This window comes from Acartia tonsa, chromosome 2 (assembly GCF_053477335.1).
Source record: "Acartia tonsa isolate MP-2025a chromosome 2, ASM5347733v1, whole genome shotgun sequence".
Classification (NCBI taxonomy): Eukaryota; Metazoa; Arthropoda; class Copepoda; order Calanoida; family Acartiidae; genus Acartia; species Acartia tonsa.
The window spans coordinates 29,083,026-29,107,151 of record NC_137261.1 but is presented as its reverse complement, the minus strand read 5'-3'; the positions used below and the strand labels follow the sequence as shown (position 1 = coordinate 29,107,151).

General features: G+C 31.5%; 1 protein-coding gene across 1 annotated transcript in view; it reads right to left on the bottom strand.

Moving 5' to 3' along the window:
* The window catches only part of LOC145312492 (uncharacterized), a 44,298-nt gene that overhangs the window by 12,984 nt on the left and 7,188 nt on the right, over positions 1 to 24,126 (bottom strand). The window contains exons 2-4 of the mRNA XM_080151751.1: positions 7,437 to 7,559; positions 3,925 to 4,019; positions 662 to 756 (exon numbers count right to left, since the gene is read on the bottom strand). Of these exons, the coding sequence (XP_080007877.1) occupies positions 662 to 756; positions 3,925 to 4,019; positions 7,437 to 7,559 (313 nt within the window). The remainder of the gene's footprint in view (positions 1 to 661; positions 757 to 3,924; positions 4,020 to 7,436; positions 7,560 to 24,126) is intronic.

Below are 24,126 nucleotides of genomic sequence, written 5' to 3'. Positions count from 1 at the left end.
ATTTGCAAAGAGACCTTCTTCCTCTCATGACAATCCTTCCTCCTTATAACGGGTGTGAATGCAATACAGCAACATATGGTGTGAAATATAGCTACTCTTCAAGTCAAACAATATTTCATCCACAATTTGAAAGTCCATAATAAACTGGAATGAGTAATTTTTGTTGTTGTTTTTTAATACTTAATTGATTTAATTTAGAAAAACTTCATTTTTCAAAAAAGGAAATTTTTAAGAGCATTTTTTTGCTGCATAGTAAGCTAACCACCAAAATTTTAGCTAACTGCAAACCACACATGAAAATTCAGCATGCATCTCAGAGCAGCATAGCCTCAGATTTTACATAATTTTCATTTAAAAATAAGGAAGAAAAAAGTTACTCGTATTGCAAGATTCAATTTAAGTTCTATGAGTTCTATGTTCTTTTTCCTTAAATTGACTAATTCCCAAAAATAGCCAATATGAAAAGCTTTACTTTAAAGCTTTACAAAGTGTCTTAAAATCAGCCGTGTGACGTCATAAAAATGTGGGATAAGAGGAAAAGAAAGCACCTATGACGTCACATGGCTGATTTTTAGACATTTTGTATAGCTTCTTTACTTTAATCTTTCAATTGGTATTGAAAACTCAGTTTATACAAAGTTTAATAATATTCAAAACTTACCTTTATCACAATTGAGCTGAAGAGCATCGTTGCCACAAACACTTTTACTCTTAAATGTTCCTGGTTTACACTTGTACAGCAATTCAAGATGGCGCCTAAACAGGAAGAAAACTTGAGAAGAAATATGGCGCCAAATAATTAAAATGGTGGCTTAAAATGAATAAGTAAAAATTGCAATTAAAATAATACAAGATTGAGATGAAAAACATAGAAATGGTTTCCATTGAAAACAATTATTTACATTTCTTTTTAGAAAATATCCATTTTTCCTTCGATATCTTGTTTGCGGGAACAATTAATCATCTATATGTTAAATGTGAGATGTAAGTTCGCAAATAATGATTATTAAAAGCGAAGCTTTTCTATAATTAGGGTCGGTCCGTCCGTACGTCCGTCCGTAACGGATAGCTCTTTTTGTTAATTTAGGCATGTTAGAATTGTCCTATCGATTTCCAATTTTGCATGGTGATTCCTTTAGTAGTTAGGTACGATTTAGAAAGCGTAGCAACTCTATAATCATTACCAAAATGTCCGTACGTCCAATTTAAACATGTTGTTTTTTTTACTTTTTTAACAACAAATTTTTATGTGATCTAATAATCCGATTGATCTGATTTTTGGTATACTGATTCCTGGGACAACAAAGTATAATGTTATAAGCGAAGCAACTCTATAATCAAGTCCTAAATATGTAAGTATGTCCATAAACATTTTCCTGTATAAAGCAGTTTTTCAACAAATTCACTTACAATTTTGCTTCGACTCTTATACTTATATATTCTGATTATTCAGTTCTGACACTATATAAGTGTTCATGTCCGTTTGTCCTACCGTTTCAGTGCTTCGCTTTTATGGATGTTGTCATCCTTGTTACATATACATACACTTAACATAAATGTATAATTTTCAAGCAACAGTATGTATGTACGTCTGTTCGTAGCGTAAGATCTTGCTAACCAACTGGACCGATATGGTCCACATTCACAGTAAAGTTTTCTATAGGTCTAGTGAAGGTATATCATTGTTTGGGGTTAGGTATACCTTCACCTTCCCAAGATAACCGACCCAGGAAAAAAAATATTTTTCTTTTTAAAACTAAATTGTTAAGTGGAGGTACTATTAACCCTTAATTTATTTTAATGAGATAATTTTTCATTCGTTTATCTTAATAAAATTGTTAATGAAATACCGCCAGTACACAAATAAGATACTAATAGTTTTGAAATATACATATTAGGTAAATGTTTTGTACTCCTTCCCTCGATATTGGTAAATACTATCAATACATCATGTGTATAAGTATAATTGCTAAATATAATATCTCTAGTAGGCCCATAACAGAATATAGGTATTCATAATTTATAAAAAAAAAGTATATCCTATTATATAAAGAAGTAAGTTTTTTTTGTCTGTAGCTTAAGATTTCAATTGAACATTCATTGAACTGATTGAGTTTTCCATTACAGGGAAGCTTGACAAATGTCACAATGTGGTTTTAATTTTAGATGCCTTAATGTTTAGTATTCTATACTCCTTCCAATACAAATAGAGCCCCTAGATGATAGGGGCGCAGCCGCAAGTTATGAATATAGCATTGAAAGCATAGAATTGTAAAAGACATGCATTTAGGCGTTGGTGTTTTAATCTTTTATTCATTATAAAAATTAAAGTCCACTCTCAGTTGACATATTAGCATTATTACATAAATGTAATTGATTAATAACCCAATCTTTTTAGGACTCAATAGGGTACAGTTTTAGATAAGTTGATATTTTTTTAAAGGTCCTTAAAGCCTGAGGTAAGTTTATAGTTATTGAAATATAATTTTACAAGGTCTACTCTTATCCAAAATGTTTTCTCAACATGTAACAGTCAATGTTCACAAAACAGGCTTTGTACTAAAAAATAGTGATCCTAATAATGGTGAAATTGATTTAATTTAATCTGTAGGTTAGGTTGGGTTAGTTTGGTAGGTTTAAGTTTAAATGTATAAGTCAAATGTCAAAGAGGGCTCTCATTTTTGGATTGTTGAGGAGGAAATATATCCCACCCCCCAAAATGTATAGAAAATTAAGGCCTCTATACCCCCATCCCTCTTATGTGCAGACCTAAGGTTAGGTTGGTGCAGTTAGGGGGGTGAAAACCTAAATTGATTTAAATATAATTATAGAATAGGTTTGAAAAAATCAATTGCCAATGAAAACAGTCTGAAAAGTTTGCAATATTATTAGGTATTAGTGCACACTCAAACCAATACAGATTAGGCAAGGTGTCCCAATAGTTTTGAATAAAACATGTTTCATTTTAGCTAACTTAAATTAAATTTAACTAATCCTATGTAAAAACAGGTTTTAAAAATACTTTTAATAATAAATATTCATTACAAAATTATAAGGACAAGTATTTTCATTTTAATTTCCAAATACTTAATTTGGTCCTCTGTAGACGTAACTTAAGCATCTTTAGCTTTGACTTTTTAGCCCATAGTATTTTTGCCAGAATTTCGAATTTCCACTTCCACATCTTTCTTATAATAAGATAAATAAATTTTAGACTTTCTATTATTTCAAATCTTTGATATAAAAACTGTGCTGAATTGTTGGCACACCAATAGGCACTATACTTATTCCAATAAAGTATAGGTGCTAAGTTTGATTTCTAATAGGGCGTAATCATAAATGTCCAAGGGAAGGGGTAAAGAAGTGTTTACTGTTTACCCCCCCCCCCCTCAAACTTTAAAACCCCTTATTTTATCCACAGCAAATTTTTAAAATACATTAGATTATCCCCCTCAAATCTTTGAAACGCATATTTTACCCCTCTATCCCTCAAAAAAAAGAAACTTTTACGTCCCTAGGTGTAATGGAAGCATATTGAATAAATAAAGCATCTAAAATGTAACCTTTACTTTTAAGATCATCACTTATCTATACAAAGACGAAAACGATATTATTTACGTCTGTCTGTCCCTTAAGATCTTGCTTGAGCCGATTGGATGGTGATTCTAGCTAAGTTTAATATACCCATGGGCTTTGCATTAGTTTTAAGGCATTTACCTGCACTGCGATCATATAAATTTGCAAAATTTTTTCTTTTTCTTATGTGTGAAATACGTCGACGATAGGTGATAAACTTTCAAATCAAACTGTCAAACATACGGTAACACACACACATTTACACACAAAGACAGAGATCCCGTTACTTTAATGTAAGGATGATTGTTTTTGAAGCCCCTACTTCCAACTATGTATGAAATGAATTACCTGATGGTTGGACACCTGTTCCCACGCTGACCACCAAGAACCTGGAAGCTTGCCTGTACAGCACAGGTCTCCTTACCCTGGCACAGGTCCTCAATCTACAACAAAGTTAACATTAAATTGGGCATGACAAATAATATTAAAATAGTAAAACATTTAAAGATTAAAACAAAGTTGCGTAATTTCTAAAATTTAATAAAACAGATTTGTAGTACTAGATTTTGACATGTATTTTTGGAAATAAGACGCTTTAAATTGCAACTAGATATTTTTTTAATTACAGCTTATAAAATGTTATTGTACGCAATTCCAAGAGTAATTATAAATAATAAGTTAAATTCGCATTTGCTTTTTAAAGATTAAAACCAGTATTGTTAGCCCCAAAGGGATTGAAGGCATGGCTTTACAAACCTGGTTTAATATATGATTTTTATTTTTAAATTCGTGTAAAATTGTCTGTAATTCGATGCAATACATGATTTTTCAGTATGCCTGAGAACCAGTTCAAATTCAACGAATATTAAAGGTTTCAAGGCCATACTTGAAATGACATTATGTAATTATATATGTACTTAATAGGTCTTTGTAAATTTCTTTTTATATGCAATTTATTTTTGACTTAGTCGGAGCAGCAATGCACTATTTTATCATTTAAAAACAACTTTTATGTTTTCATGTGAATATATGTGCAGCAAAGTAATTTAAGTGCAATAATATATTTTATAACATCTGCATATAAAAGTTTTTAAGTTTAATTTCCAAGAAGCATGCATGGAGTTATGAATGATATCCTTTCAGGGTGGGACAGGGGACTAGAGCTAGGCAGCCGCAGTTTGAATGAAAAACTATCATTACTACCAGAAAGTGGATGGCCGAAAAGTTTGGAGTTAAAAAGTTTTCCTTAGCTCATATTTAGTTAAATTCAAATTGATATATTCAGGGCTCGGCAGCCGCGCGTCAGCCGCATGAAGTTTCAGGGAACACAATCTTATAAATTTTATAATCAGCTGGAAGTCTTAAAATAAATTTATTCTTATTTCTTATTTAGGAGTTTTAAATAAGTATTGATTGTCTGCAGGATGATGCCAATAACCTTGTGATCTACCAGTCTTTGAGAAGGTATGCAAGCATTGTTTAATATTTTTTAACCATTTGCTAAAGATTTTTTTGTAGTATAATTTTATATGCATTTTCGAGCATACATACACATATGTAAAACAATGGGTAGTAGGCTTGCTCGTTTTTGTGTGTATATTTTTATGTGATAAAATGTGGGTGTGTGTTTAAGTAAAAGTTGGTAAAAAGTATGTATGAATTATGTATACGTAAAAAAGTTTTTTTTGTGAGTGTATATGCAGTTTGCACTGCAATCTCAAAACAAAACTAAATAAATACATACAAAGGATAAAACAATTTTAGACCACTTAAAACGAAAATAAATTTTCCAAAAGATGTCCAAATAAAAAAAATTTCCTGAAAAATAAGAGTAAACATCAGACTATAATCGTGGGTTATAACATTTTTCTTCCAATTTAGAAATTTCCATGTGAACTTGTGTATTAGGGTTTCAAGATAAAACTCCTTCATAATATTTTTTTAAGCGAAGCTTTTCTACAATTACGTTCGGTCCTTACATCCGTAATTTAGGCATATTAGAATTGTCCTATCGATTTCAAACTTTGCATGATGATTCCTAAAGGAGTTAGGTACGAGTTATAAAGCGAAGCAACCCTATAATCTTTACCAGAAAGCCATTTTTAACATGTTGCTTTTAACTTTTTAACAACAAATTCGATGTGTGGTCTGATTTTTGGATAACTCATTCCTAGGACAACAAAGTACAATGTTATCAGCGAAGCATCTCTATAATCAAGTCCCAAAAATGTAAGTATGTCCATAAAAAATATCCTATATTTAAGTAGTTTTTCAACAAATTTACTTAAAAATTTGTTTCGAAATCATAATTTTTGTTTCTAATTATTTAGTTCTGACACTTTACAAGTGTTAATGTTGGTTTGTCTTACCGTTTCATAGCTTCGCTTTTATGGATGTTGTCACCCTTGTTCGGTGTGAAAATTAGGTAAAGATTTCTCCAGTATATTAGTTCTCATACTAATATGAAAAAAGTCCAACCCAAAGCAGCTGCTTACAGTTAAAAACATTCGGCTTAATTGCTAATACATTTTTTCTTATTATATTCGTTTTGTATAAATACATATAAAATCATAAAGGTTTGATTAACATAATATTGCTATACCAAAAATCAAAGAGAAAATTAACAATAATCTCTGTTTATAAAAGATATAAGGTTATACTGACTTGTCACTTATTACTGACTTTTTAAGAGCAAAATTCTAGACAATTGGGAATTGGAGTCTTTTTTGGAGTATAGTCCTTTTCACGACATCCCTCCATAAGGAGCGATTCTTCGTATTTTTCACAGTAGCTTTTCTCCTATTTCTAGCCCCTGCGGGGGGCTCTAACCCTGCGGGGCCAATTACCCAATCATGTGGGGCAATCACCTAACACAATATAACCTAACCTAACCTAAAGTAACCTATAAAAAGCCATTTTAAAAATACGAAGAATCGCTCCTTATGGAGGGATGTCGTGAAAAGGACTATACCCCTTTTTTGTAATCACTAGCTAACAAAGGCAGAATTGCCTAATAATTCGTTCAATGGCCTACTTTTCTCACTAAAATTCATTCAAAGCATTTTGGTTATTTATATATGTACACTTTGAACTGAATAAAGCGTTTAACCATGTAAATTTTCTTTGATTTTTAAAAATATATTTTTTTTTAATGAATAATTATTTAAAAACTGGGCCTTCTAATGCATCTTGGCCTTTCAACCTTAAAACTCAAAACATATCCGAGATCTTTAATTTATTTCAAAGAAAGAAAAACTTTTCTTTATCTCCAAAAATTGCATCACCTTTAAACAAGAACTTCAATGGTCTTTTCTGGCTAAATATTGAATGTAAAAAAGTTGCTGAAAAGACATTTCGTCGTTGACAAGAGTATTTGTTATAAAATCAAACCTAACCTTTGTTATAAAAGATTTATCAATTATTCTCTCCTTCAAAAGATAGAATTATTGTAAAACTATAAAAGAGAGCTCGGCAGCCGCGTTTCAGCCGCGACTAAGCCTCAAATTTAAACCCGATTGAATGCTTTAAAATCGTATTAAAGAAGGATTGCCAAATTTGGACTTCCAGGTAATATTTAAAATTGTAAAATGTTGATTTCCCCGAGGCTTACCGGCGTAGCTGCTGAGCCCTGCTGAGTTTAAACCTTATTGACACAATTACAATATTTTTTTCGCCTAAATCCGTAAAGTTGTGCTTGGTGTTGGGTTGTAGTCAAAAGCTCTAATAAAGTAAAACTGTTCTAAATTATGGACCATTTTAAATATATACATACATTTGGTTATAATTAAGAACCCTTTGACTTAATAAGAGCATTTGACTACAACCCAACACCAAACTTTACAGAATGACCCTTTTTCTACCTGTCTAACACTGTCCTCCACTTTACAGTTTTGTCCTTGTTGAGGTGTCTCTGGATACTGGAGGTCAGGAGGACACACGCTCAGGTCAGCTGTTCGGTCGTAGTTCACGTACTGGATGGAGATCTGAAAAAAAGAACAACATTAACTTCATAATATTATTTACAGTACCGCTTCAAAACTGATTGATATTCGCTGGATGTGAACATGTTCTGGGATATACTGAAAAATCATTTATCGTATTGAATTATATCCAGTTTTCTAAGAATATAAAAATGTACAAAAGATTAAAACCATTTTTTTAGCCAGTGCCTTCGGAATCTCGGGGCTAAAAAACTGGGTTTAATCTAATAATTGTACTTTTTTACTTCCGCGGGAAGCTGTTAATAATACGATGCGATAAATAACTATTCCAGTATGGCTTTGAAACTAATTTATTGCATTAGAACCGGTTCTAAGCCAAACTGAAAAATCATGTATCAAACCGTATTATAGACAATCTTCTACGAATAATAAAAATAAAAGAATAATTAATAGATTTGTTATTACGGAACTTCAGCCCCTCTGGGTAACAAAACTGGGACTTAATCTTATAATTCTTAATTGTACTATCCAATGAAAACTGTCTATATAACGATGCGATAATTAACTAATAATCTGATTGTTGACTATGACTATTGCCTAGCCGCTAGGGGCCCTGTACACAATAAGCGGAGGTCGACAAGAATTTTTAAAAGTGAAGGTGTGATTTTTTTCCAAACAGACATCCTGCTACTTTTTCGTAACAAATCTAAATAAAAAATCTAAAAAGTTTTGTATCTATTATAAAAAGTAGAATGATGTCTGCCCGTCCATCTGTCTAGAGGTAATTGGGTGAAGCAATGAATATACTTATAAATCTAATCTTATTCATGCAATTTTAAGCAAAAGTTTTAACAAATTTAGAACAGACAAAAAATCTTTTGAAAGCTCTTATGTCTAAACATTAAGAGACGGCCTTGAGTTTTAAATAATTAAATTAAATTCTCAGCCACTTAATAGAATTCCGCAACAATTATACTAGCAGATTTGCAAAAAAATGTACATCTTTACATTCATTGGAGCGTAGCTTAGTTTTTGATGTACTTAGTTTCGCAGCCAGACTGAAAAATAATGTATAGCATCGTATTACAAACAATTTTTCATATATATCAAAATAAAAATAGTAATACTAATACCGAAGACCCGGGCCAACAAAACTGGTTTCAATCTTATAATTTTCCATTTTGATATCCACAGAAAGCTGTCTATAATTCGATCAGATAAAGAACTATTTCTAGATGGATTACCGCCCTTATATAAAGTAAAAGATTAATTTCAATGTTAAGGTCTACATAGAACACGCAATGTATTGTCCAAAAAAAGATAAAATCAAAAATATCTAAAATAAATTTCTACATATTTTTCTAAATTAGCACATTAAAGAAAGCGTTTAAAATATTTACAAAACAGACTGTAAAACAAAAATCTGGGTAGATTTTTTTCAAATGTACTTTTTTAAAGTTTGACATTTTTTTAGCTAAGCAGTAATATTGTAACCGTAGATATAAAAAATGGATTCTTGACAACCAATCATTTTTTTGTTAAATTATATATCAATCATCTAATACATTAAATTTAAAGTGGTGTATTTGCAGCAGGGCAATCCTTCTGTTTTTGATGACGCACGCCTGCCGAGCCCGTATTCGTAGAATTACTACAGATTCAACCTTGCACCTTTGTATTATAGTATAGTAAAGCAGTAAATACAGTACAAGGATCTTAGTAAAGGCATTAGAGGTATCAAGTTCAGATTTCATAAAATTTACATTAATCTTATGTTATAGAGTAGTAAGGTTTTCTTGTCTAAATCTAAAGATCTTGGAAATTCTGATCCGGATGGGTTGTACTTTTCAAGAAATCTTTATAAATGGCCTTGGGCGGTTTAAGGCTATTTTCTTAGCATCCTCTGGAGGCTAGAGGTGAAGCAACTAGTTTTCTATGAATTATAGATAAAATTTATGAATCTTTATAAATCGAAAAACAAAAAGGTTAGTTAAAGAGATTAAGTAACCTTCTAATAACATGTGACGCTAAAATCTTTAAAAAATTAAAACAAAGATATATTTCTCTAAAACCTCTAGTACTCATTTGTCTGATGTTAAAATTTACTGTATCCATAAAATATTGTTAATATGGTAGGCCGGGGTAGCGGATTCGGAAAAGAATAATCCCTCTCAGGTTTAACCAACAGCGGCATATACACCATACAAAGTCATAGCAAAGTATTTTCACTAAATATGCGCATTTTTTTCTGGAAAGGTCTACAGAATAACTTGATCATCAGATAGAAGTATAATCAAGGCAACTACAACTTGCCCTGAGTGGTGGAGACCCTTTTCTTATGCTAGCAAATTGCTTCGTTTTTTAGGGTCCTGGTTGTGTTTATTTCCTACGCTCTTAGCAGATTTCAAACAAAAGTAACAGGATGTCTATCTGTATGTACCGAAGGATCTTGCTAACCACCGAACCGATATTGTTCTCCTTTACAACGTAGCTTCTCATAGGTCATGGGAAGGTTTAAGGTACTACCACTCTACCAAGAGAAATCACCCCAAGAAAATAAATACCAATTAAAGCAGTAGGAGTTAATATTCTCAACGTCTCGAGAAAAATGTAATTTTAAGTATCAAAATTTGGTTTACCTAAAATATACTTTGAGGGTAACAGGTATGTATAATGTATATATACAGTAAATCTACTCAATATATACTTTATACCACATATATACCTATAAACACTTTATATTCAAAGATTTACTCAGATGAGTGTGAAAGAAAGAAAGGGGAGATATGTATATAAACAGTATTTTCTGAATATCATACCCAGGTTCCATATCAAATATGGATTTAAAATATATTTCATTGTAATACCAGCAGAGATAAAGGAATGTGTCAATGGACACCAAACAAAAATCTTTTCCTAACTTAAATATTTATTAATTACTTTATATATCAACAGAAAAAAATATGCAAAAACTTTATGAAAATCAGAAAACCAAAAAAATAACGTTTACATCTTTTGAAGTGTGACCGACAGGTAGACGGACAAATCAATTTATAGATTAGATGCGCATATGTCATAGGAATACTAAAAATTTCAGCTGTCTATCTTTAATAGCAGGTGAGAAAATCAAATATCCCGCAAAGCGTTACGGGTTGACTAATTGATGGACCTACAGACAAAGTGAATAATAGAGAAGTAGTAGTGGGTACTAAAATAAGAAAAGTAGGTGGGGGGGATTTATTTATGTTCCTTTGTCCCAGTTAATTTTTCCTTTTTACTTGTTTTTTTTCTTCGGGTATCATTCAACTGCGGTTAAAAAATGCGTTTTCTTCAAAATTACATGCAACGACGTGGAAACTTTTTTTTTGAATGGGATATTTTCAATGTTTGAGGGGGTTAATTTAGTATATTTTAAAAAATATTTAGGAGGATAAGATGAGGGTTTTCAGAGTTTGAGGGAGGAAACACACCTCTATGTTGACATGTATTATTACATGTATTATTACAATTTTAAAAAATGTTGTTATTTAATTAATAAATTCGTGTCATCAGCTTTTTCCCCTCGCAAAAAAGAAGATGTTTATTAATAAACATGGAGCATAATGGTTAAATCCATTAAATAAAAATAAAATTTTGATTTAAAATCTTACAAATCTAGTTAAAAATTGAATTTGCTGTGATTAGAATAGAATTAAAATTAAGGTACCTTTGTTTACATAAAACCAAAGTCATTGAAATTCAGAGAAATCCTAAGTAATGTTTTCCTTTTGTGTTCAGGGAGGCCAAGTTCAATTTTAACATTATGTTTAAATTCAAAATAAACAAGAATAGTTTTCTTAAAACTGAGGACAAAAAATGTATAGAGCAGATGCGCATAAATAATAGTAAGCTTGACTAAAAATTGCAGCTTTCTATCTAAAATAGCACTTGAGAAAAACAAATTTTCCAACAATAAGGGCTTGTCTTTTTTTAGCATGACTAACAGAGAGATGGACATCTGATGTTTAGGTAAGCTTTAGGTCTATAAATACAGAGAAGATTTGGATAGTTTTTAGACTAAATGTCAATGGTTAATATATGTAGGTCAACTCAAAAGATAAATTTTACAGTAAGAAAGGTAATTCATAGCATTTAAAGATTTTTTGGTAGCGAATCTACATCATTATTCACTTTGTCTGTCCGTCAGTCAGTCAATCCGTAACGCTATGGGGGAAATATGATTTTCTCAGCAGCTATTCAAGATAAACGGCTGAAATGTTTAGTAAAGATTCCTATGACATCTAATTTCCTATAATAATGGGCATCCAGTATGTAATTTATTTTGTCCGTCGGTCTTTTGGTCATGCTAAAAAATACAAATATTAATAATCTAAAATATGTGTTGTCCATATTTTTTGTGCTTCGCTACTTATGGATGTTGTCATCCTTGTTATAAATCTAAAAATTGAGGATTGCGCTTGGAAAGTTCTTCTAGATATTTTTCCTTATTCATCAAATTTTCCTCCACTGCACAGTCAAGACACAAAGTTAAAAAAAAAGTTTGGCACCTAGTTCTTTTCAAATAAAGGTTGTCCGCTCTCACATTTTTTGTCAGAAATAAAAAGGAATATTTTTTTTAGAAATAAGTTGTACAAAAGGTAAAAAATACTCTCATGCTAATAATTAGTTTTTTAATTGTCTTATTTTATACTAGCGGCTTCGCCCCTAGCCTCTAGGGGCTGTTTTCCTAAAGGTTCAGGGGAGAATTTTAAAAATTTGTTTACATTTTTTTTAGATGTTTTCTGTATTTTATAATTTTTTATATCGTTTAAGTATGAATAAAAAGTGTTATAAAAAGTAAGTTAGGGTATACGACATTGTAATTCATAAAGTAGTATAGCATCTATAATAAAAATCCTTTGTCACACTCCTTCAAAATTTAATCTATTATACAAAGTAGAACGATGTCTGTCTGAAGCTTAAGATCTCAGTAACCACTGAACCGATTGGCCTCTACTCTTCAGGGAATATATCTACTGGTCCTGTGATGGTTTAAATCTATTTTCTTTGGGAGTGGGACACCCCAAACACGCCCCAAAAAAGAAAATACCCACTTCCCCCCCTTAAAAAAATCTTTCTTTTAAAACTAAAAAAAGAGTGTTGGTCGACAACTCCCCGCAACACACACAAAAAAATCCCCCCCCAAAAATTTTTATAACTTTTTAAATTAATCTGAAATAGAAAAAAATGGGTTTATCAAACACAATTCATTACCTCTTGGGCAAAGCCCCTAGAGGCTAGGGGCAATAAAACATTTCTAAAGAAAGTCTTTGTTACGCGATACCTTTATTTGTGATTATGCATGCAAATATAAATGTTTCCAATTTTGTGAAATGTGTCCCACAAGGTGAAAATACATTAATCACAGTCAATTCACAATAGAAACGTGTAGAAGGAAAATCTAAAAATTCACCATGGGTTTGATGCAGGGACAATGGATCTAAAATTTCCTTTTTTATCTGTTTTGAATAAAAGCACTAGATCCATTGCAACTTCTTATTTTAAAACTTTGGATACTAGCACAAAAAGTTATTTTCTAGCAGACGAAACTTACTGAAAATCAAAGTAAACATTAGCAGGCAATTATGTTCAAGATGAATAAAATTTTTAAAAAAAGATTAATTGGGTTGGTTTATCTTTGCCAAAACTAGATAAGACAAAAACTCTATTGAGATATTTCAAGCATTGTATATTCTGGTACTAATTTGAAAGATTTGAGTTTCACAGTCTGCAATTTATACCTGATCAGTGATCAATCCCAGACTTTTATTTACAATATATTACTTTATGAACCATTACTTATTTATAATTATCCAAATGTAAAAATTTTACCTAACCAAATTGTTGTAAGTTTCTGTATTTAAAGACTATAAATTAAAACTTAAAAATTTTATTATTACCTTAGGTTCTATTCTTATATCACTTGTTTGATGTTTAAATTTTTTGTGCTTTTAACAGTTGATGCTCTATAATCAAGATCTTTTTTTTTCAAAGAATTATCTTCTGAACAGAAAAGATTTCATAATTTTTAGAAGTTCAGTCATCATAATTTTGTGTCCTTAAGTTTGATAAACTCAACAATAATTAATGTTACAGCGTCTCTGCAGTCACTATAGGTATCTATCAGAAGACGTTACTGCAGTTTTGCAGTCTCCATAGTCTCTACAGCATCACAGCAGTTTCCTTTTATTCTTAGCTTTGTGTTAACATGGTACACCTGTTCATTGAGAGATTTTCAAGTTTAATTAACAAATGCAAAAAAAACTTTTTTTAATGCTTTGCTGATAAAACAAGGATGACAACATCCAAACGTAGCGAAGCACAAAATTTTGTGGATGGGACTTCAAACGACGTGAAATTTAATTTTGATATCTTTAACTGAAAAAATTTTGAAAATCGGACTAAAAACACCAAAGATATGTGGGAAAATGTAAAAAATATAAAAATAGCCAGAAACCTGCAAAAAGGCAGTCTGACCGTCATTATTGTTTTCTCCAAACGACGGAAAATTTAATTTTGATATTTTTAACTGAAAAAATTTTGAAAATCGGACTAAAAACACCAAAGATATGGGGGAAAATGTAAAAAATATAAAATAGCCAAAAACCTGCAAAAAGGCAGTCTGACTGTCATAGTTGTTTTCTTCAAACAATGTGAAATTTGATTTTGATATGTATAACTGAAAAAATTTTGAAAATCGGATCATAAACACCAAAGATATGGGAGAAAATGTAAAAAATATAAAAATAGCCAAAAACCTGCAAAAAGGCAGTCTGACCGTCATTATTGTTTTTTCCAAACGACGGAAAATTTAATTTTGATATCTTTAAATGAAAAAATTTTGAAAATCGGACCATAAACACCAAAGATATGGGGGAAAATGTGCAAAATTAAAAAAATAGCCTAAAACCTGCTAAAAAGCCGTCCGACCGCCATTGATGTTTTATAGTTAATTGTGCTCCTTAATGATGGTAATGTTGTCAAAAAATTTCAGAATCCTATCTTTTATAGGAGCTGAGTAAATCCCATTTCCCCCATAGCGTTACGGACGGACGGACTGACTGACGGACGGACGGACGGACATAGTGAATTATAGAGTAGCTTCGCTACTAAAAATAATCCTTGTTAGAATAAAAAATCTGCTGCATAAAAGAATATTCATACAAATCCGTGAATATGCATTTTACCCCCCCCCCCCAAATAGTTTCCTTTATTCTTCCTTTTTTCATTGGGAAAGATAGTTGTTCTATAAAATATTTAATTAAAACCAATCAACAATATTTGAGGATTAAAAGCATTATAATTTAAAATAATTCATTTTTATATTTAAGAAATTGTTATCTGTCCTTTTATACTATTATTATATAAACATCTATTTATTTTTCTAGCGATGATACCATTCGCAAAAAAACTACCTAGTACTAAGCATTGAATCATAATATAAACAAGGATGACAACATCCATAAGTAGCGAAGCACAAAAAATCATGGATGGAAATACGTAAAAGTAGATTTAAAGTTTATTTATTAAAATCAGGAATAGATTTATTGGAGAAAATAAACACGAAACCTTGTTTTATTTTGTATAACGAAGTCGGTCAAAGAAAATTACATAAAAGATGCTCATAACAATGGGAAAAATTATTTTGATACTGATATCCCAAAATGCATCAGAGATATGGAAAATAAGGGAAAAAATTTAAAAATAGCCAAAAACCTGCAAAAAAGCAGTTTGACCGTCATGGTTGTTTTCTCTAAACAACAGGGAAATTTGAGTTTGATATGTATAACTGAAAAAATTTTGGAAATCGGACCATAAATACAAAAGATATGGAGAAAAAACAAAAATAGCCTAAAACCTGCTGAAAGCCAGTCTGGCCGTTATAGTTGTTTTCTTTAAAGGACAGAAAATTTAATTTTGATATGTATAACTGAAAAAATTTTGGAAATCGGACCATAAACACCAAAGATATGGAGAAAAATGTGAAAAATACAAAAATAGCCTAAATCCTGCTTAAAGGCAGTCTGACCCCATAGTTGTTTTCTTTAAACGACAGGAAATTTAATTTTGATATCTATAACTGAAAAAAATTTGAAAATCGGACCATAAACACTGAAGATATGAAGAAAAATGTGAAAAATACAAAAATAGCCTAAAACCTGCTTAAAAGCGGTCATATCGTCATCGATGTTTTATACTTAATTGTGCTCTTTAATGATGGGAATGTTGTCAAAAAGTTTCAGCATTCTATCTTTTATAGGAGCTGAGTAAATCCCATTTCCCCCATAGCGTTACGGACGGACTGACTGACGGACGGACGGACGGACGGACGGACATAGTGAATTATAGAGTAGCTTCGCTACTAAAAACAATTAAAACCTCAGAAGTTCAAGTTATTACCTAAACACAAAAAAAGAGACACTCTAGTTGTGCAACAAATCTTATTAGCAAACATTTTGATACTTTGCAGTCATAGACTCCAATCCAAGGTTGGAGGTGTTTATCCCACTCAAAAAATAAAAATCTTGGACGTCCCTGTTTGCAATTGTATGATTAACAATCACATATTTGCTAACATTAAAGTTTGAATTGTAATACTTGCGAAATCAAAATTTTCGAATATGACGCCTTTACTGCACATATGATGCACACCACGTTTTCTATTTTTACACTGTTTCTCAGGGAGGAAGGGAACATTGGGCTGTTTATTGCACCAGTATCCAAAGTTTTATAATAATATTTTCTTTTTCGTTGGCTCAACAATTCTGATTGATTGGTTAATTAATATGATTGTCCAAACGTTTCAACAATATATTATAATCTACGGAAGGGGTAATTTTGTGTATTTTTATTGGCTATTTATGGTCTCATCCCTTTAGATCTCTGTCTATTCCTAATGCTACCCTTTTCTTTCCCTTTATATCCTACCCCAACCCCCTCCCCCTATCTATCCAGATGCAAAATTATGGTGTAATATGTATTTGATCTGGTTTTCTGCAACATAAAACATTTTCTCCTGCGGCCGGTTCCAACGTCGGTCTGGTACAAGCAATTTCAGGTCACTGTAGCCCGTCACCTTATTGGAAATATACTAGGAAATATTTTTAAGCTGATTTAAAAGAAATCAACTTTATATTGTGTGTTCTTTTTACATACATTTTATAAACAATCACATTCTCAACGCTGAAAATGCGTTAAATAACTTAAATAATGTTTCATATCATTATAGTAATTTAAGAAGGTAACAACATAAATTATACAGATTTTTAAAAAAGATATGTATTTTCTCGTATTCATTCGAATCCGGTGGATAGGAACCGGTTCTCATCCATACGAAAAAACTATGTCTAGCATCGTATTATATCCAGCTTTCTACGAATATAGAAATGTACAATCAAAAGATTAAAACCAGTTTTTTTATCCGGTGCCTCCGGCACCTCGGGGCTAAAAAAACTAGTTTTAATCTTTTAATTGTACATTCTATATCCGCGGAAAGCCGTTTATAATACGATGCAAGAAATAACTATTATTACACTAAATATTTTTTAAAAAATTTGTGAATAAATTGACAAGTTCGGAAAGAATTTTGCAGTATATAACCTAATTCTAGAAATGTCCTTATTTGAATAACATCTATTTATACTGCAAGTGTGCATAGAACAGATATTACATTACATACGTCCGTGCATAGGCGTCCAAGGGGGGGGGTAATGGGCCATTTGGCACCCCCAAACGATTTTGGGGGTGCCGTAGGCACCCCCAAAATTTTTTGAACAATACCCCCCCCAAAAAAAAATTACCCCTACCTTGGGGGTGCCGTAGGCACCCCCAACGATTTTGGGGGGGGTATTTACCCCCCCAAACGATTTTGGGGGGGGGTAATTACCCCCCCCAAAATAAATGTTCTTTAAAAAAAATTTTTTGGGGGGGTATTTACCCCCCCCAAATTGAATGTTCTTAAAAAAAAAAATTTAATAGTTTGATCATGTTTTATTTGCTTGGGCCTTTATAAGGGCTAAAACCATCCCGGGGATCTATGATGTAATTGTAAAGCACTGAAGATTCCATAAAATAGATACCTAACTAAATTAAATATTTCATTAAATAATGAAAAAGAATTTCTATAGGCGATTTCTTTTGGGAGGATGTCAGGGTGTCTCAAAACTAGTTATAAAACTTACCAGGACCTATAAGACGCTTCACTTTAAAGTATAATCATATTGGTTCATTGGTTAGTGAGTTAATTATTGTATTTTTATGTACTAAAGAATGAGATACTACTATATATTTGAATAGTAGTGGCGCCCTTAGCATCTAAGAACTCGTGTTTTCTAAAGGGTAAAAAGGGAGGAGAAAAATAGCCTAAAACCACTCAAAGGATTGACCTATAATAGTGTGGAACCATCATGGGATCTATGTGAAGCTTTCCTAAAAAGGAGAACTCAGTATTAAAAGTAATGAAATCTGAAGCTATAGTCAAATAAACCTTACTTACTACTTTATGTTATAGGATAGTACTTATTAACTTAATAGATTAGGTAGGTGCTTTTTTTACATAATTAAATTACCCCCCCCAAAAATTTTACCCCCGGGGTAAATTAGTTTGGGGGGGGGTAATTACCCCCCCCATCAGATTTGGGGGGAGTATTTACCCCCCCCCAACAGACTTTAGGGGGGGTAATTACCCCCCCCAATCAAATTTTACCCCCGGGGTAAAAATTTTGGGGGGGGTAAAAAAAATTTCGGCGCGCTTCGCGCGCCATTTTACCCCCCCCCAAACACGAATTACCCCCCCCCCTAAAAATTTTTACCCCCCCCCAAAAAAAAAGCTTGGACGCCCCTGCGTCCGTGTACATGGCCAACATCCATGCATCTGTATGTAAGTAAAAACATTGTATAATAATATTCAGCGGAAATAAAAATATACAGGACAAAGAGTATTGCAAAAAAATGCAGTTGGGACAAACTATCTTAAAACAAAGATGACCGCATCCATAACTAGTGAAGCACAAACACGGGCAAACGGAATTATAGAGCAAATGTTTAACGGTCATAAAGGAAGAAAAAGGAAGAGTAAGAAATTTAAACTGATAGAAGATAGAAAATCACAAAACTTTCACAGTGTAAATATATGTCTTTTGTAGCATGACTGACGGGCCAATGGTTTAAGTAAGTTATTTACTGCTCTTTTGAAAACAGTAGTCTATTTCTCCAGACTCAATTGCAATGAGTACTGACAGACGGACAGACAGACTAAAAAGAGCTTTAACATGAAGAAAAAAAGTCTGTCCACACGTCCTTCATCTGGTTGTCTGTCTGTGTGTACATTTTTTCAGGAAAGTTTTAAAATTTCTAGGAAAGGTTCTAGGTTAAACAAAAAAAAAGGTGGTGGGGGGGGGGGGGGGTGACACTTATTCATTAATCAATGCTAACTTTTTTACCTTTCAGCAATTAAATTTTTTTTTGTTTCCTTACTTTGAGTATAACAGAGAGTAGAAAAGTAAACCTTTTATAGGTTAGGCAATATGTTACTAACTACCATCCCTTTCACTTTTAATACAGTCACAAAGCAATAAAAATCAAACTTTTTTCTCCTTGTCAAGTAGCTAGGTAAATAAATACAAAAAAAATCAATATGAAAACCAATAATTTTATAATGTTTTATAATCTTTAAAATTAGAAATGTGAAATCCAATTTTTGAAAAGGGTAAATTATAATTGTGGTTTGTTGTCATAGATAGAGAGTAAAAAGAGGTTAAAAAATATAAATCTAAAAGTTATCCGAACAAAAATTTGTAATTTTTATCTAAGAAAAATTAGTCAAGCAACTACATATCTTAATATATTTTCTGGAGGGAAAGAAAATAACAAACTTGTAGAATGCTACTCATTTAAAAATTTGATAATTTGATTGTTTGCCAATTTAGAATGTAGAAGTTAAAAACTAGGTCTCCTGTCTTTAATTCTAAATTTGTTCAGTTCAACTTTTTCCAGTTTTTTTCAGCCTGCACAATCAAAGATTTGCATATTTTCTTACAAGTTTACAAACAAAAGTTTTTTTTTCAATTTACTCTCACAATCTTTTAGATTTTACTATTTTGATACTTATAAAATCAAAGCTTAATTGAATTTAAAATGAAATAGGAATAGCTATGAAGCAAAGAATAATTAATGATGATATAACACAGTTATTCTTCTATTAGAGTCTGATTGATTACATTAATAAAATAACTTATCAACTCATAGGATTTAAGATTTTTTACAATCATTTAATCATTGAAATCCTTTGCCAAATAAAACTTTACAGGTTTTTACCCTACAAATATAAAAGATCTCCAAACAAAAGACTAAAAATGATCTAATGTAAAAATGTTAAAGAAAATTGTTGTAATGCCTAGATTTAAATATGTAATATTCCCTTGTCCATATGGGCTTACTCGTGTTTATTTGATTCAGCATAAAAATAAGCAGAGTCTTTCATAATATTCGAATATAAAAGAAATATGTAGTTAAATATGATTAAAGGAAGCCGGTAACGCTCACATACCGATTTTTTAAAAAGAGATGTTGACTATGAAAAGGGGTCTGCTGAAAATAAGCTTTCAATTTTGCTTCTAGATGACGTAATCTAATTTTCAAATTTCTATCATGACGTGTGGAAACTTTCTAAATTTTCATATACCTAAAATGTCCTAATGTTTTTATGGTCACTAATGTGATATATTTTACGGAAATAAAGAAACACTGCCTAGGTATACATATAGGTAGACTCCCAAGAGTGATGTTTAGTTAAATATACTATGCAATAATATTTATACAATAAACATATAACTAATCCTAAATGTACACTTCGTTGTACTTAACATTTAAACATGTTTTTACTAAACGGAACGTTCAAATAATAAAGGCGATATAGATCTAATTAAAGTTTATGTATAACTACAAGTTGCCTCATTTAAGCCCAAAGAAGCTGCAGCCTCGAGACGATTGGGGATCCCACGCAATTTTTTTTTTTTTTTGAAATAAAGATAAAATCATTTAATTGGAAAAGCATTTTTCAGGGGGGTGTTCTTTCTCTTTGAGAGAATAGCCTAAAACTAAAACACTAAAAGCAGAGTCTTAAGCATCAGACAGACAGAACGACATACATCCTTTTAATTTGTATTATAGATAGCAGATTGGACAAGAAAGAATGAGATTTTCATCATGAATTTAAAAAAAACATTTTTTTTTTCTCGCATTCAAGAAATAGTATGTTTATTAAAGAGCACAAAATAAAATTTCAAAAGTTTGATTTTCATTTAAAAGTTTTGTAAATTTGTATCTGTGTTGTGTACCTTCCGATCTTTCCACTTTAGCTCTTGGTCTACAAGTTACCAAGTTTGTCACGGCAATAAGGCTTGGTACATTCTTTATTAAAGCGAAGCTTTCCTATAATTAGGTTCGGTCCGTCCGTACGTTAAATTTGGCCGATACATTCAACTATGACTTACTTGCAGCTGTTACTTTGGCTGCAACTAAAATATAGCCGACTGCAGTTAAATTTTAGTATCACTAAAATATAAGTATGTCCTTAAACAGTATCCTGTATGATTATTTTGATTATTCGGTTATGACACTCTACAAGCGTTAATGTTCGATTATCCTACCGTTTCAGAGCAATTGTTGTCATCCTTGTTAAGTTACAACATAACAATTATTCAAATAATTTGTCTATTTTCAAACCTCGACATCGAGGATAAAAATAATTTTGTTGAATAAGTTGTCTTGTGCTTTATTCATTTTCTTCTCTGAATCTAAGTTGAACTTTTTTCAAGGAAATATTTATTAAACTCAGACTATGAAAAAATAAGTTTTCTATACAATGAATAACTTAATATACAATATTTTTTAGATTGTTGCAATTTTGGCATGTTTTGTTTTTAAATATAGGGTAATTTTATTACAGAAATACTCATGATTTGGATACATTATCATCTAAATCCTCTTTATAAAATACTAGCTGCTCCGCCAGTAAACTTAAGGGGAAAAGTGGTTGAAAAAGCCTAAAACCAAACGAATGCATTTCCCATGGTTTCCAGAAAAGAACAACCTAATCATACCAGCTATTTTTGAGCCTCTAGCATGAAGGGGCTCTGTTGTCGAAATTAGAAAAATAGCCTAAAACTCTTAGGACTTAAATTTAATAAATAGCTTAAAACCATCCCGTAACCTATGTGAAGCTTCCTTAAAATGGAGAATTCGATCGGTTCAGTAGTTAAAGAAATCTCAGGCTTTAGACAAAATGCCTTACTACTTTATATTATACAATAATCTTTTTAGTGGTATAATGTATTTGTGTTTGTAGGCGTGTGTGTATGTGTGTGTGTTTGTGTGTGTACTGTGTAGTAAACCATGTAACAATTTTGTGTGTAACTCAATCAAGTCCCAAGTTATTCTTTCAGTCGAGGTCTAATATAAGAATTTGTGCAGAAGAAGAAAAAAGAGGTTTTTTTTATCCGTTAACATAATCTTCATCCTGATAATAAAGCAACAAGTTCTGTATTTGTGTGTGTCTGTCTGTGTGTACCGAAGAATCTTGCTAACCACTGAACCGATATAATTCTCCCCTGTAGTGTAACTTCTCATAGGTCATGTGAAGGTTTGTAACTCTTTTGTGAGAAATCCCCCAAGAGAAATCGCCATAGAAAGATAATCCCCACCCCAAAAAAAAGTAGGAGGGTCAACTTTCCTCCCCCCTCCTTCAAGGCCCCTTGAGAGCTCTAGAAGTGTAACCGACAGTAAAGATAAAAGTACTGTAAAATCTAACCTTCTTAACATAAATAATTTTCAAAAAAAACAATATGAATTATCTATTTTCAACACTCCAACATACAATTTATTTCAAGTTCGTAACTGTCTTTGGTTGAGATAATAATACAAAATTGTGTCCCCTAGTCTTGTTCTAGTTTCATATATTTTAAATTTAACTACAAAGTTTGATGCAAATAATCAAGTATTGAAGAAAGTTATTATAATCGATATATAATGTCTTGGATGTTGCACAATATTTTCGCCTACTCTAAAAAATGGTCCTTCCAGCTAACTAACATAACATTACCCCCCATTTACCCCTTGTACCATATTCCTTCTCCTACTACTGAGCTGGATCTTTAAATCATTTTAGTGGTGAGCCAGATCGGGGTGCGCCGAATTTCAGCTAATCACAGCGAGTATTTCATAAAATGCTGTGCTCTCATTGGTGGAAAGTTGGCTCACCCCGGTCTGGCTCACCACTAAAATGATTTAAAGATCCAGCACTGGAGGAAAGAACTGACCAATGAACGATTTTAATTTAGAGTCCAATAGCCCATCCATCTATGGATTATACATATTCTAAGAATCTTTATGAAACGTTTAAATCAATAGGATCATTCTAACATACTTCCAATTTACAATTAAAGCAATGCATTGCTTTTCAGAATTTAAGTATATCCTGATTAAAATGTAAGAAAAATGTAAGATTTTAATCAGTACGTAACAGCTCTCTAAGGATTAATGTAAACACTTTTGTTTACATTTCCTTTTTACTTGAATTCATCTTTTAAATGTATATTTCTTGATGCAATCTTTGAGATATACTAAGGACATTTTTAGCATGGCTTCGAAACCGTTTAGTATCCGCTGGATTAGAACAGATTGTTGGATATTTTTATTCCACAACGTCTCTGATTAATTATTTTTTAATAATAATAAATAAATCTGATAATAAATCTGAACTGTGATTGAAATCCATTTCTTCCATAATATACAAAGATTTTGTTCAAAGGTAGATAAAAATAAAAAATCGTTCCTTGCGGCTCGGTCTAAAGATAACAAAATAAACTTAAAGCTATATTTTTTTAGAATATTTTCAAATTCTCGGACATATGTATTATGTATAACTTTCAAAATAGCAGACATTCAGCTTGTTACGAAAGAAAAACAAAAATAAGCCGTTTATCTCAAATAGCAACCAGGCAACTCCTATTTTCCTCGTGCAGCTGGATGGACAGATGTATGTTAGTAAGTAGGTACCTTGAAATCAAAATCAATATGATATACTAAAATATTTTTTTTAAAATTTTTGAACTGAAATATTTGATTTCTTTTGTCTCTGAAGACAACAAAAACTAGAGTTGATATGCAGGGATCTAAAGGGATAAGACAATGGTTGATAAATTGATGTACATCCCCAATGATGATACACAAATTTATCCTTTTTATAGATTACAATTAGAGGTTGAAACTTTTTAACACAGAACTTAATAAACCTTCCAATTAAAATTCAATAAACGTCCCCAAAGTTGTTAAGCCAACAAATAATGAAAAATTATTATAAAAATTTTGGAGACTAGTATAATAAAAGGTCCGATGTCTCCTCCCTCCCTGGTTGATATAAAAGTTTGTGAATTTTTCACAGTAATTTTTTTATCAAACTCTGATAGCTAACGTGGCAAGAAGAGTCATCTTTCTAGAGAAAAAGGCCGGACACAATTTTATTTAGAATTTTAACAAGAACAAAAATATCCCTAGCAACAGACAATCAATC